This window comes from Platalea leucorodia, assembly GCF_965183815.1.
Source record: "Platalea leucorodia genome assembly, chromosome: 5".
Taxonomy (NCBI): Eukaryota; Metazoa; Chordata; class Aves; order Pelecaniformes; family Threskiornithidae; genus Platalea; species Platalea leucorodia.
In genome coordinates, this window is record NC_138827.1 from 635,471 (window position 1) to 650,038 (window position 14,568).

At 41.9% G+C, this 14,568-nt stretch overlaps 2 protein-coding genes across 2 annotated transcripts in view; one reads left to right on the plus strand and one right to left on the minus strand.

Moving 5' to 3' along the window:
- Positions 1–14,415, minus strand: part of TMEM204 (transmembrane protein 204) — a 31,364-nt gene extending 16,949 nt beyond the window's left edge. Inside the window, exon 1 of the mRNA XM_082313569.1 lies at positions 13,352–14,415. Within this exon, the coding sequence (XP_082169695.1) occupies positions 13,352–13,631 (280 nt within the window). The 5' untranslated portion in view covers positions 13,632–14,415. The remainder of the gene's footprint in view (positions 1–13,351) is intronic.
- IFT140 (intraflagellar transport 140) overlaps positions 1–14,568 on the plus strand; it is a 93,277-nt gene that overhangs the window by 59,143 nt on the left and 19,566 nt on the right. The window lies entirely within an intron of this gene.

Below are 14,568 nucleotides of genomic sequence, written 5' to 3' on the forward strand. Positions count from 1 at the left end.
TCATCTGGTTGACCAAGGGAAGCCAGTAGATGTGGTGGTTTGGATTTTAGCAAAGCTTTTGATACTGTCTCTCCCGGTATCCTTCTGGATAAACTGCCCAGCACACAGCTAGACAGGTCCATAATACATTGGGTGAGCAATTGGCTGATGGGTCCGGCTCAAAGAGTTACAGTAAGTGGGGTTACATCAGGCTGGCAGCCAGTCCCCAGTGGGGTTCCCCAGGGCTCAGTTTTAGGGCCAATGCTCTTTGATGTTTTTATAAATGATCGGGACACAGGAATCGAATGTACGTTAAGTTTGTCGATGATACTAAACTAGGAGGATCTGTGGACTCCCTCGAGGGTAGAGAGGCCTTACAGAGAGATCTGGGTAGGCTAGAGAGCTGGGCAGTCACCAGGCATGTGAAATTTAACAAGGGCAAGTGCCAGACTCTCCACCTGGGACAGGGTAATCCTGGTTATACGTACACATCGGGGGACGAGAGGCTGGAGAGCAGCCCCGTGGAAAGAGATCTGTGAGTCTGGTTGATGGCAAGTTGAATAGGAGTCAACAGCGTGCCCTGGCACCCAAAGGGCCGACCGTGTCCTGGGGTGCATCAAGGATGGCATCGCTAGCCGGTCGAGGGAGGCGATTGTCCCGCCGTGCACTGCGCTGGTGCGGCCCCACCTCGAGCGCTGTGTGCAGTTTTGGGCGCCTCAGTGCAAGAAGGACATCAGGCTATGAGAGTGTGTCCAGAGGAGGGCGACCAAGATGGTGAAAGGCCTGGAGGGCAAGACTTAACGAGGAGGAGCTGAGGTCACTTGGCTTGTTCAGCTTGGAGAAGAGAAGGCTGAGGGGTGACCTCATCCCTGAGGGGTGACCTCATCGCAGTCTACAGCTTCCTCAAGTTCAGGTTGGACATTAGGAAAAGGTTCTTCACTGAGAGGGTGATTGGTCACTGGAACAGGTTCCCCGGGGAAGTGGTCACGGCACCAAGCCTGTCAGAGTTCAAGGAGCGTCTGGAGAATGCTCTTAGTCATATGGTTTAGTGTTAGGTAGTCATGGGAGGAGCAAGGAGGTGGACTTGATGATCCTTAGGGGTCCCTTCCAACTCAGGATATTCTATGATTTTTGTGTTACATATAAAGAACAAATGCAGAAATTATTACAGACATAGGTATCTAGAGTCTTGGCTAGAAATCTGATTAAAATGTGTCTCCCAGCTGGCTACTGAATGGAATATATTCATTGCAAAGTTGGGTACTTTTTGTCAGGCTTTTTTCCTACTTTTCCTGTTAACCTGATGGATGTCCTGTTTTCATCCTTTTCCTTCCTCTCTAGCAAAAGGTGGGAATTGTAACATTGTGCCAGTTCAACATCTCTTGCTAATATGTTGTAGCTATTCTGAAATAGAAGCAGCTCAGTGTTTGAGTTGGCATATATTAGAAAGACTCTGGACATGGATATTCGCTAGATTTTCAAAAGTGACTTAACTGGTTATATGTTTAGTGGGTACAGTGACCACCAGAATTTGATTCCTGATCTTCCAAGGAGTCTGCTAGGAAGTGCAGAAAACGAAACTTGGTATAAACAACCAAGAGTAAACTTCATCCTGATAATCATTGGGTCTGGTCTACTTTTGTGAGTCACAAAATGAGTTACCCTTTATTTTCCCCTCCTAGGGCATCTTTAGCTTCCAGTGTTCTCAGTAACAACTCGTGATTTAATTAAAATTTAATAAGATAGGGTATTGTATCTGAAAGAGTTACTTAAGAACCACAGTCCATTAAACTTTTTCACATTGAATAAAATGTTAAGAAGATAACATCCTAAGTATTTTTGGTTTTTCCTAGTCAGTTCATCTCTGACCAGAGAGGAAAATTATTTCACTCAAAAAAATAGTTTGCTCAAAGATTTTTTTTAACTTTCAAAATTGTGCTTTCTAGCATTGGTAGCATTTAGATCTTTTGCCACATCATAGGTCATGAAGCATGTTGGCTGAGAAGAGAACAATATTCAGGTATTCGGGTGCCTGAGCTTTGTAAATACCAGTAAAACTTTGAGCATTTGGAGTGGTGTTCGCTTTTCCTCTTGAATGGACTTCGGTAACACTTTGAGGACCAGTGCTTGCTGAAGAGATAGTAATGACTTTCAAAGGAGGAGTGTACTCAGTAAAGAGCAGGCTTGTGGCCATTCTTATTACAGTACTTTAATTTGTCAACAGAGCTATCTGTAGTGTCAAATTAAAAAAATAGTTGGTTTACAGCCATAATGAATTCTGTTGCCTTGTCTGTATATAGTATGCGTGAGCTTAGAAAAATAAAGCCTCTGTTATTATATACCCTCTGAAGCTTATCCTAGAAATACCCACTGCCCCTTGGCATGGAAACAAACACCAAATTTTTTTCCTCCGCTGTTATTCATGACTTCTTTTTAACAGTTAACTGTATTATAAATTGTTTTTGCTTTGCCATAGATGATTTTATATCTAGCATACTAAAAATAGTAAGTTTAGGACTGTGACTTAATTGAATTCCAACAGAATTTGTAACAATTGAGTCTTTAAATAGCGGTTCTATGATCGCTGTCTTCTCTTGCAATTGGAGAGTGCAGTAGCATTGGATGTGTAACACTGATGATCTTTACTGCTGTTTCTAAGAACTGCAGACTTTGGGATGCTTATTCACCTCATACGCTGCACCGTTCTGAGAGATGTAGAAATGCAACTGGTATTTTGTGTAGCTGCTTCTTGTAACCAAAAAGAAGGCTGCACATGGTCCAGGTTGGAACCACAATAGGATGATGATAGGTAGAATAAGGAGGAAGCAGCTGGTATGATTTCATTAAATGTGAAGACAGTTATTTTTGTGGAATAAGGTATTACAAGAATTGAGTACCCTTCCATATTTTATATTAGGATATTGGTGTTTTATTCTAACAGGTTTAATGTATGAGCTACCATCTTTTGGTTTTGCTCTAGAATTGTAATGAGTCCTCTTCCTCAGAAGGGAAAAAATAACTTAATGTATAACTCTTATAAACTCCATTCTTCTTGTAGTGGAGCTTGTTAATTGTATTCAGCCTGAAAGTGCCACTCTGCAGATATGACTATCATTGTAACTTTGCACGTTGTCAGCTCAGCATGTGGTAATCCTGTTTCGTACATACGCAACCCTAAGCTGAGCTTCTGCAACATGAAACCTACCACCCCAAAAGGTGGTAGTTGTGGAAAGCAGCTCTGGCCTCCTTTTATTGAGGACAACACTGATCAAGAAAGGGAATTGAGTGTGCAATTTCAAAGCATTTCTTCAGACCCTGTACCCAAAGTCATTGACGATGTAAATCATGTCGAGGAAGGCCAGGCTACAAAGCTCTTTTCCTGCTTGAATGACTGCTTGATCCAGGAATGAATATTTCTCATCTCTTAAAATTGGCTGCAATATAGTTTTTGTAAGAGCTGTGAAATTTAGGGTTTACCTTTGTGCTCTGTAGCCTGTTGCTATTTTAAATTATATGTAAACCAGGAATTCCTCAGTAGGCAGCTTCAGTCCATTCTGATGTGTTTTCTATAGACTTTATAATTAGTATGAATTTAGGATCATCTCTTCAAACATTTCAAACATTTCTGCTTCATTTACCATAGCCATGATCCCATTGTAACTTTCTGTGGCCACTGCAGACTTGATCAACTTTTGCGGAATGATTTGTTAGCCACCATTTGTAAAACAAGAGGTTCATAATGATGTGATGTCTGCACAATTACTGGGGGCATTTGTGTTAACTGTTAGCTTCTAGAATCTATTGTCTAAGGCTGTCATGACATAGGTATTTTGTATTTTGGATGTCCCACTTTTTTTATTTTGAGCTCATTATTGTTAATGTCACTCGTCTCCTGAAGTTTAACTGTGAAAGGAGTGTCCTGTAGCTAGAGGTGGATGCTTCCAGCAGAACAGAACTGGATGCTGCAGGAGGTGTTTATTCCTTTGTGTGTGTGTCTGATACAGGTGAAGGAAGGATGGCAATCCAGAGTGTCTCTCTGCTTTATATATACCTTTCCTTCACCTCCCTTAAGATGCAGCTTGGCTGTCGAGAACTGGAAAGGGGTAGACACTGAATGTCTCCAAAACTCTGCTCTAAGCAGCCATTGTTCATCAACATAAAATGCTAGTCTCTCTAACGTTTTCCTTCTGGAAGCCCATCTTGATCCCAGTTTACTCTGAGAAGTAGTTAATTCATGGACAGGGTATCCAGCTGGGTCTCTTGTACAGCTGGGGGTACTGGCTAATGAATTCTGCTTTGTTTAAAACACAGGGATCAGCCAAGGGTCAAAACCCAAACTCCAGGGATGAGACCAATTCCAATTCCTTGTTGTCTTGCTCACTTCCTAGACCAGATGCATCTATCTGGATTACAAATGTTGATTTGATTTTGTTATTTGCAAGCAGCAATTTTGTCTCGTTATGTTCCATGATAGCCCCAGGACTATTTGTGCTTTGCAGAAGTAGGTTAGTCATATTGGAGAGTAATTTGCAGTGTTTTGGGATAATGAGGAAGGATGATCTCACTGAAAAATGAGATTATGCTAATTGCTTAAAATGTGAGGTTTTCTTCCCCTTTTCTGTCTGCATATAGGGAAAAAACAATCGTAGGTGGGAATTCAAGCTTTTGACTGATTAAAGCACGGAGTGTGTATGAAGGAAGCTAAATGGCCCAAGATATTTTAATATTTATCTAAAACTTCCCCTGAGAAATACCACTTGTGGTGAACAAAAATTGTAGTGCAAACCGAAGTCCAGCTTCTCTAACTTATGAAGTCGCCAGCCCTGGGAAGCGCCCGGTGACGGTGCGCTTGGTCACCATCTGGGGACAGCACCGGCTCCGAGCATCCCACCAGGCTCCGCAAGTTCCTGCCTGTCCTCTAAGCTGCAGGGGCTGACTGCCAGCACGCTGTTATCGTATCCCCGCTTTGGGACACAATGTGTTACATCTAAAAAATGCTATTTAAACTTTGTAATTAGATGGGCAGGAATTCGTTATGCTTAGCTGAAGGATAGTACCACCTTGGGCTGCTGCTAAGTTGATTGCATCTATGATTTTATCCACACTTTAAATCCCCTGAGGAGTTTTGCTTCCTTGTTTCTATTGATTGTTTTGGTGTTAAACAACTACTTTAGTTGTGTTTAACTTCTGTTTTCTTTTAACCAAATGTTACCCTTTTAGGTATTGATTTTAAAAATTATTCCAACCAACTAGAGTTCTGAGTGTAATACCTTTTCATCATTGACTTGCTTTTTAAACATTACTCGTTAATCATTTCACTGTCAATATAAAAAGGCAGACTTTATAGGAGGAATTCAATGGTTGCTATGTTTGTGATGAAAGGAATTAAAAAAGAGAAGTATTTTATTGGGGTGTTTTTTTCCTTTTTATGGTTCCTGGGTTTATTTATTGATTACTTATTCAGGGAGTTGAGTATACATTCTGAGATGTACCTGATTTCATAAATGCTTAATGTTCATATGTGACTTTATTCTGCTTAAGTTGCTTCACTTAGTTTTGTAAGAACCCATTTTCGGTTGCTTGTAACTTTGCTAGACTTCATCTTCTTGGGCTGCATGTCTGCAGGCTGAGATCATATTCTGCTGTTAAAATTTAATCTAACTAGGTCAGTAATTAGATTTCTCTAATATAATCAAGAGATTCTTACCGAGTACACAGTTTTCTTCTGGGACTTGACATTTTGCTGAGGTGTTATCCTGAGATAAGGGATGCCTCTCCTGCTGTTCTATTAATATTCACTCCACTAAGTAGTTTGGTAATCTTTGTATACACCGCCTTAACAGAACCATAGCTGACAACTAAATCCTCCGAAAACCCAGCAGTGCTCGGCATGTTCATCACATCATGGCTCTGTCGTCACGGAGCGGTGGATATGCCGCACCATTGACCACAGCCTTTGCATGTGTTCATCCAGCCGTGGTGGTACCAGACACTCGAGCAGAGAGCAAAGAGTTTGTTCTGTCCAAGCTCTGAGCCCTTGCTGGGCGGCTTCTCATTCCTGCCCCAGTTACTAAGCCATTTGGAAAGCAAGTAACAGTTACACCTGTGCATTAACCTAAAGGTTTGAAGCCTGCCCATGATTCAGGTTGGGCTTAGTGCATGGCTTTGTACAGTAGAGTTGTACTTTTTCAGCCTTTTGGCATATTTCTTAAAACCCACATTATAAGGACTTCAGAAATGCAAAGCCAAGCACCCAAACATGGGGAAAAGCCAGAATAGTACACTTTTACCTAAATAGGCTTATACTGTTTTTTCATGGGAGCTCTGATTCATTCAACGCATGAAATAGTGCTTTGCAAAAAAGCTGAAGAGCCGTTCAGACCACTCTCTATTTGACTTCAGTCTTGCTAATGCTTACTGATGGTCTTGCTGTTAATGGAGTTCCAACCTGGAGAACTGAATTCTGTATTAATAATTTTAGAAGAAATACTTCTTTATAATTCTAAAAAAAACCCAAACTACTTTAGCCAAACTTTTGGCAACTAATTGTGTGTTCCTCTTGTTTTGGATGTCAGCACTGCCAGCAAAGATCAGATGTGCAGAAACGGCCTCCGCAGCTGACGTGGAAATCAGCTGGAGCTGTGCCTTGAGTATCAAGAGCACTATGAAAATGCAAAGTACAACTACGCTTCACTTTACAACACAGATGTAGGAGATTCAGCACATACTGTTAAAATAGTTAAGAGATAATAAGGACAATAAATAGAATCACTGTAGTTATTTATTGACAGTCAGCATCATGCTACGCCTCCAAAACTTGTGCTCTATTTATGAACTCTTTGGACATTTCATTTCTTCTGTTGATTTAAATTTGTGGTATTTATGTTGTTAACCTCTTGAGCTGTTTTTTGGAGTATGAATTAGGAAATACATTGAAACACTTTAAAGGTATTTGTGAAACAAACTAAAACAAATGCTGGCAGTATTTAAGTGCAGCTTTGCATGACTATATAACTGAGACCGTGGGAAGATTTAATTACAGCACTGCCTCTTTGATACAGATATATTTTGATGGTCTGAATATACACTAATTTCTTAAAAGTGAAACAGATCTGAATCTAGTTTTTTCTTCATCAGTTTGTACTGTTTCCACATGAGGATGTTGTTTGCACGTCTTATTGTAAGGACAGGCCTTTATCCTGAAAAGAAAGTCTTTCCCTCTCTCTTTTCTTTTTAAATTTCCATAAGCAGCCATATAGATTTCAGCTACAAGGAGTCCTCAATACATTCTGTTGCTGGATGGATATCTTAAAAATGAGAGCAGTCACTTATTTTGCTTGATTTCATCTCCTGGGTAGCTTTCTGAAGTATGCAATTTATACTTTTTCACTTAAAAAAAATAATTAAAAAGGAGGGCGGGGGGAGAAACCCATCTATTTTGGCACAATTAAAAGAATGTTCTGATGTGACAAACTGGTGAAATCTTCCGTGCCTTTAGGTATTTCGGAACTTTATGATTGAGCTCATCTGAGCATGAAACCTCCTATTTGAATAGTTAGTTTGAAAGGCATATAGATCTTGTTGGGGGAGAAAAGTGTGGTTGATTAGTTGTTTTTTTTGTTTTGTTTTGTTTTTTTAACAGCATCAGTTACTTTTGGAGTGAAAACATAGCTACATCAACTATTTTCAACATAAACAAGTGCCTATTTTTAAATGACTGGGACCTTTCAAACTCAACACTGAGAACGCTTCTATACAGTGATCAATTTTAACAGACAAGGCTGTTGCATAGTTCCTGTTGTGATATTAGTTGTCTTCACGGTTTGCCTGTTTATAAACATCAGTAGAGTATTCTGTGTTGGTGGCTGTTAATAAATGCATTTCATCTGAAACTTTCACAAGTTCCATAGCCATTTTCACTCAACACTTTAATTGAATTCAAAGTCTCAATAGTGAAAGCAATCAAACACTTTCTCTGATAATATTTCTGTGCAATGTGTCTGAAGGTACTGTATTGAAACACACTAGGTTCATTTTCCTATCCTGAATCCCGAAAAGTTTTGAACTTTTCCAAAATAAGTACACGGCATAGTAAAATCCACATTAAAATGAGCATTCACTCTAATTTGAAGAGCCAGACCTCTTACAATTCACCTCCATTGGCCTCTACTGTTAAATTAGTAATTTCACTTATTTAAAAATTGGATCGTATTGCAGATGTTAGGAGGGGAAGTCACAAGCCCTGAGCTGCCAGCTGTCTGCACGGCCTCCATCTCTGTGTAACAGCCTGAACAGTTGACCAGGCAACATGTGTATAGTAAGGTTTGGGGCCTTTTTTAATCTGATGGCAGTTCCTGTCTTCTCCAAATGCAGTGGGCCTCCTTTCTTCATCTGTATATTGAAAAAGTAACATCTGTCTACAACATGCTCAGCTGCTTGGACTCAGCCTGGCTTCCATCCAGCCAAATTTCAGAGAAATTTGTGACATTGGAAATTTGTGTAAATACAGTGGACAGGGGCACTCGAGTGAACTGTTGCCTCTGCAAGCAAATGTCAGCTCCTTACTCCCCCACCGAGCAGCATCCTGCCTTAGCCACCGCATTGCAGTGTCCGTGTGTTTGCATAAATCACACGTTTCGGTGTTTATGTTTGGTCCCTATGGCAGTCACGTAGTCGCTGGTGATACTGTGCCTCTCCCTGGCACCGGCTATACTTCCTTGTAACAACTACAGTTAACGAGAGCTATCTTGCTCGGGGCATCTGTAGTTTATACATGCTTCCCACCGTTGGGATTTGCATTATGTCTTCTGGAGCCCCGAAGAACTGAGCGAGGTTTTTATATCTTTTTAAACCCCTCCCTATTCCTGCGTTTCCACACTGTAATGTTCTTTAGACAAAAAGGGACAGACTATGACCTCGGCTGATGAATAAATCAGCTCCATCTGTCCACCCAGAGATAGCCTTGTAGCACAGTAGGACTTAAGGGCATATTTGTACCGCGCAGCGTGGTTAAAAATATCTTAAGCTGATTCCAAGTAACCTGCTGTGTTCACGCAGTGCAACGCAGCATTGCTGGGCGGGGGTGTGGGTAACGGTGGCTTTCAGCAGGTCTGGTTTGCTCCGAGCGGGCATCACCGGTGGCGTAGCTACGTGTGCTCGCTGCCTGAGGTAGCTTGTGTGTCCCTGGGTGACGCGGGTCTCTCGGGATGCTGTGCCTGCTCGTGCGTTACGTGGGCACAAAGCTCAGTACTGAGTACTCAAGGCACAGTGTCCTACCCAAGACCTTACTAAGTGTATGCTTCTACTACATGTGGTCTTTTTTTGAAGGGTTAATGGGTGCAGACAAGAGCATAATCTTCTAAAATTTTGTAACCGCTCTGAAACTGCATCTCGGTAACCTTTGGCAAATGTCTCTGCCCTCACGCAGATGACAGGAGAGTTAGGCTACCTGGGTAGGTTTCCTTAAGGTGTTTTGAAGAGGGGACACGCCATCTGAGTTCTCGGTGAAGCCTTTAAGTTCCTATCGGCTAGTGGTTTGTCTGTGTTAGAAAAACTTTGATTGGTGTCTTCATAACTGGGCTCTGATTCTCAGCATAAGCAAAGATTTCAAATCTGATAGTTTCTGCCGCTAAAAGGGAGCTCTCTCCCATCGTCACGCGTGCATCGCTCAGCCCGTGCTAGCAGCAGTACTTGCTGGACTCCTGGTACCACTGCTTAACGCAACAGAAAAAGCCCACGCTCCCTCCCCAAACCTTCCACTCCAAACCTGGGTATTTTCTTACTGTTAATCGCTTGAACTGTCTCACAGAAGCTTTTTAGCATCGCAGCTGGTTTAAAGAAGGGTGCAGGACTGCACAGCAAGGAAAGAAAGAAGTGGATAAGGACGGATGGAAGGGCCTGAGATCTCCCCCTTCCAGGAGCAGCGAGGCCTGAGCTTGAAGAACAGAGCTGAGGTGCTTTCCCCTAGGACCAAAGTCATCCACGTTTCTTGTGTTGTGCCTTGTTGAAATAGTTCCCATTGAGACGCTTTGTTTCTGTATATTTTTAATGTCATTTCTCCTGTCCCTAGGTTTCTCTTTTTTCCCCATTTCTAATCTTTTTTTCTCATGCTGTCTCTTTGCTGCGGCATCTGTAATCTCCCCATGTCTTTTATGTTACTTGGTATTTATACCAGCAGTCCTTTACTGACACTTTAATATCCTTGATGCAGTGTTTACATCATAGGATTTGAATGCAAAACACCTTAGGTTTCCTCTTGCTCCAGTGGTTTGTGTTATGCTGAAATAACTCACACAGATGTCCTGTTAGTGGGGAATGGGATCAGAGAGGTATTTGGTATGGAATTTGATTTTGCGTTTCCAGAGAGCCTTTTGGCAGACATGCTCCATCGCATTGACTTTTTCTGTTCATTCCCTGCTTGATCTTTTGACAGATCATTTACTATGACTTTTACCCCAAATATACAAAACTTCAGTTATTATTTGTTTCAATTTGCTGTAGTTTATTTTTAGTTTAAGCACATGCAAGTCCTGACGCAATGAGCTACTTCCATAACTTTTCTTGCAAATCATTTTGCTTGAGCTGTGTACGTGATGAGGGGGAAAAAAAACCACCCCAGCTTTATTGTGTCTCCTGAAAAGGAGCTTTGCCAATGATTTCAATGGGAGAAAGAGCAGGCAGTGAAAGTCAGCGAAAAATAGGTTTTAAGAATGTGCTTCTCTCTGCCAGTCAGGGAGGCTGCTTAGAGTAGTGCATTTAGTGGGCTGGTACTTACATACTGCTTGTGCAGAAGTCATCAGTATATGGAAAAGCAAATTCTCTTAGTTTTTCTGTTGAACTGTGAGATAAATAACTTGCCCCCCAAATATGTATGCGTGTATATATAAATTACTTTTTTTATATGAGTGAGATTGTGGCCTTTTTTGCAGTGCTATTGGAAGAACATTTTCTATTTATTGTTCTACAAACGGCATCCAAAATACTGCATGTTAATTCTTATCATTGAGGAAGGAATTTCTTTGTTCAGAAAGTTATTTTATGTACATACACCCACATACATGTTTGTGATTTATCTACAACTGACAGATGAGGATTGCCACATATTACTAAAACGATGTGTGATTTCTTATTAGAGAAATTCTTTAAAATGACAAAAACATGGGTGCAGCATCAGGCTCATATTGACTATGTGTACAATCCATGGAAACGTATTTGTCTTAAAAATATGTGCAACAGATTTGTTTCCTCCGTAGTTTGTCATGGCACAGCTGCAGAGGTGAGATTTTCTTTTAAATGCTTTATAAAGATTCAGAATTGGCCTTTTGCTTACTATTTGCTTCCAGATTAAATAGTGAATGGATGCTTTATTTCTATACGAATTGAGTCATTGAGCTTCAAAGTTCTCCTTTAAATTAGAATTTTTAATAGTGTTTGTTAGAGAAGTCTTCTGAGGACTTAATCGTGCTGTAATTATTACTTTGAAATTTTAAAATTTTCTATCACATTTTGCTTCTATTTCATGTAAGACATTGTCGCCCATACAATTCTGCTATGAAACTGATGCATCTGTGCCAGTCCTTATAGCACCACCCATCTTCTGACCTGTGCACAGCAAGAAATACAAGTTTGTGTGTTTAAAATGCTGCAAGAGCCAAATTCAATATGTAGGAGCTCATTCTAGCTCTGGAATATAGAACATGTGCCTTTAAAATTCATGAATGGTATGCGTGTTTTGAAAGTTAGGACATGGCTTATAAATATTAATTGGGGCAGTGATTCCAGTGATGAAGTTGCAGATACACACCAAGGGACTTTTTCAACAGTCTAATCCTTTTTACAATTATTTGTCATTACAAAAGTTCTTTCAGCTAAAAAAGGATTGAAAGTTAAGTTTAGGGCTTTGTAACACTTTAGAAGTTTTATGTTGGTGATTTATGGTTTAATATTAGCAAATATGCAAACAATGTTACTGCACAATTTTGTTGGAAAACATGCTATGGAATGGGTCCACATTAAAGCATTTTTTTAAAAGAAATTCCTCTCATATTTCTTTGGTTTTGTCTCCAGAGGGATATAAGAGACTTGGAGGAGGAGCAGAGCTTTTTGCTCTTTCTTCACATTTCAAACCATGAAAAAAAGTCTGTCTGAAATCACTCGCGTTACTTATGCTGCTGTCCGTCAGAGGCACCAGAGCTGTTTATGAGCAGTGGAATCTCTGGAAAATCCTAGCGACTGTCAAAGCATGAACTTTGTAGACATTTGTTCTGTTAAATTCAATTCCTTGAAGGATGCAGTTAAAGCACGGATTTGGCTGACCGCGCGGCCCCCGCAGCACTGCTGCTCGCAGCCCTCGCCGTTACCAGCTTGCCCAGTTGCCTGCCTAGCAGCCGGCGGCTGGCGACAGAGGCTTCCAGTGGAGCGAACCTCTTGGCGCCGTGGTGAGTTGTGGTCACAGCCATGGTGTCCGAGGGGACCGCAGGTATTCCGAGCACAGTTCTGCTCTAGCTGCTTAACGACAGCAGGGTCGCACCGTTAACTTTATGAATGGGATAAGTAAGGTGCGCTTCATTCTTCTTCAGCTTTATAATTCTCAACATTGGCTTACAGGTTTCATCTTACCAAAAAATCTTAACTAGCTCAGTTTAAGCTATGTGCATTCTTCAGATCCCATGAGTCTGTGAATTTGCAAAGTGAGAAGTACACCATGCTTAATGATTTTCATGTGTCCCAAGTAGTATACTAATTGTGTTTTTTCACCAAGAATACTAATTGCATACGTTAAGGCCTATCTCAATTTTACATGTTTTTACCAGAACTCTTTCTGTCTTTTCTGCTCCTGGCACTTCCAACAAAAGTAAACAGAATGGAGAAATAACTTAGCATGTCATCTGAATACTTTCTTGGTTGGTTGGGGTTTTTTTTGGTTTTTTTTTTTTTGTTTGTTTGTTTGTTTTTAATTTTATGGTATTCAGAGCAACTGTGGTTGGGGTTTAATGCATTGAGCCGGAAGGGATGTGTTTATAGCAGGAACCCAAGAGGGAGAAGCAAGCAGCAGATGTCTCAAAGCTTTAGATTTACATTTCAGAAATTATTTTTTCAAAGTACATCGTTCCATACGCCGTATAAACCAGCCAATGCAATGTAGATTACTGTTTTTGGGGGGGCAGGAGGAGTTTAGTTCATCACTGGTGGACATAATTATTCTTATTTTCCCAAATTAATTTATTTGGGGATGAACGTTAGGAGATGTTTAGAATCAGATGGTTAGCAGTGATTTCAGGATGCTTTGCTAGGCTACAAATCTCCTGGGGACCAGGTACACCGTATCAACCGCAACCTAGCCTAAACAGAGAAGACAAGAGATTGAACTTACGTTTGACAGTACTGCGCGACTCCTGGAACCCAGCTGACTCCGAACCCCAGCCCAGGGCTTCACACTCGCGCTCCTCCCCTTGCCCATGCCTGGCACTCGTGCTTGCACCTCCTCTGCTCTTCTCTGCCAGCCAGCACATCTTCCAGAGCCCGACGCTCCGCTTACGCCCGTCCTCCAGGGTCTGATATACCCAGTTGGGAGTAAAGGCAGCTGCGTTGTTAAGAATAAGTGAGACCAGGGCTACCAACACAGCTGTGGCTACCAGTTTCTGGACAGTCATATCTGACTGTCAGCTCGCTGCCAGTCTCTATTTGCAGAAGACACGAGGTCTCAATCAGCTGCAGCACATTGAAATTGGACTTGAAACAGAGGCAGCTTCGCTAGGATGTTACGAATGGCTAGAGGACATCACCGTTCATTCTCAAAGTCAACTCCAGAGGTGTTTCTGATCAAGGAAATGAGAATTTTGTGAGGTAGGTAGGAGAATTCCATAAAATAAGAACACAAAGACGCTTTTTTTAGGTCCTTCCCAGCTTTGGCTTATCCACCTTCTTGCACTTTGATAAGTAGTGCCAGTCCTGCGATGAACTGAACGATAGGGAGGTCCATTCCTTGTGAGACGAGGTGAATCCAGAAAGAATCCAGTCTCAAGGCAGGAGAGCCGGAGCTGCTGCCGGGGCAGAGGCAGGGATGCTTGCCAGCGGCGTGCCGAGCGCGCTGGGTCCTCCGAGTTAACCAGCACTGCTCTGAAAGCCTTTTTTTCAGATGGAAACTTCAGAATATCCCGCAAACCGTGACAAACATCATTCTCAAAGCCAAGCCGAACTGGAGGTGAATGCTGTCATCCCACAGGAGCTCTGCAAGTTTGGAGTCCTGGAGGAGTTTGCTCTGCCGTGTCCCTCTCTGCAGATCCGAGCTGGGAGTGCAGGGAGCGGGGAACAGCCACTGCCGTGAGGAAAAGGCCCCCCCACCTCTCCACGAAGAGGAAATGGCTGTTTTTGTGGCTGTTTTTGGTGAGCCTCAGGGCGTAGTCGACTGCAACAAACAGAGCCACTGCCACAGCAGTCAAACATGAACAGGATGTGTTTCCTGAAAGGAAAAGACTATGGAGACTTCTAAAGTTGTACCTCCTCCCCTCGGAGAGCCCCCCTCCCTGTCTCACTCCTCCTACCCTGCCAGCAGCACAAAGCAGGGCTGCGAGGGGCGGCTGCACATCG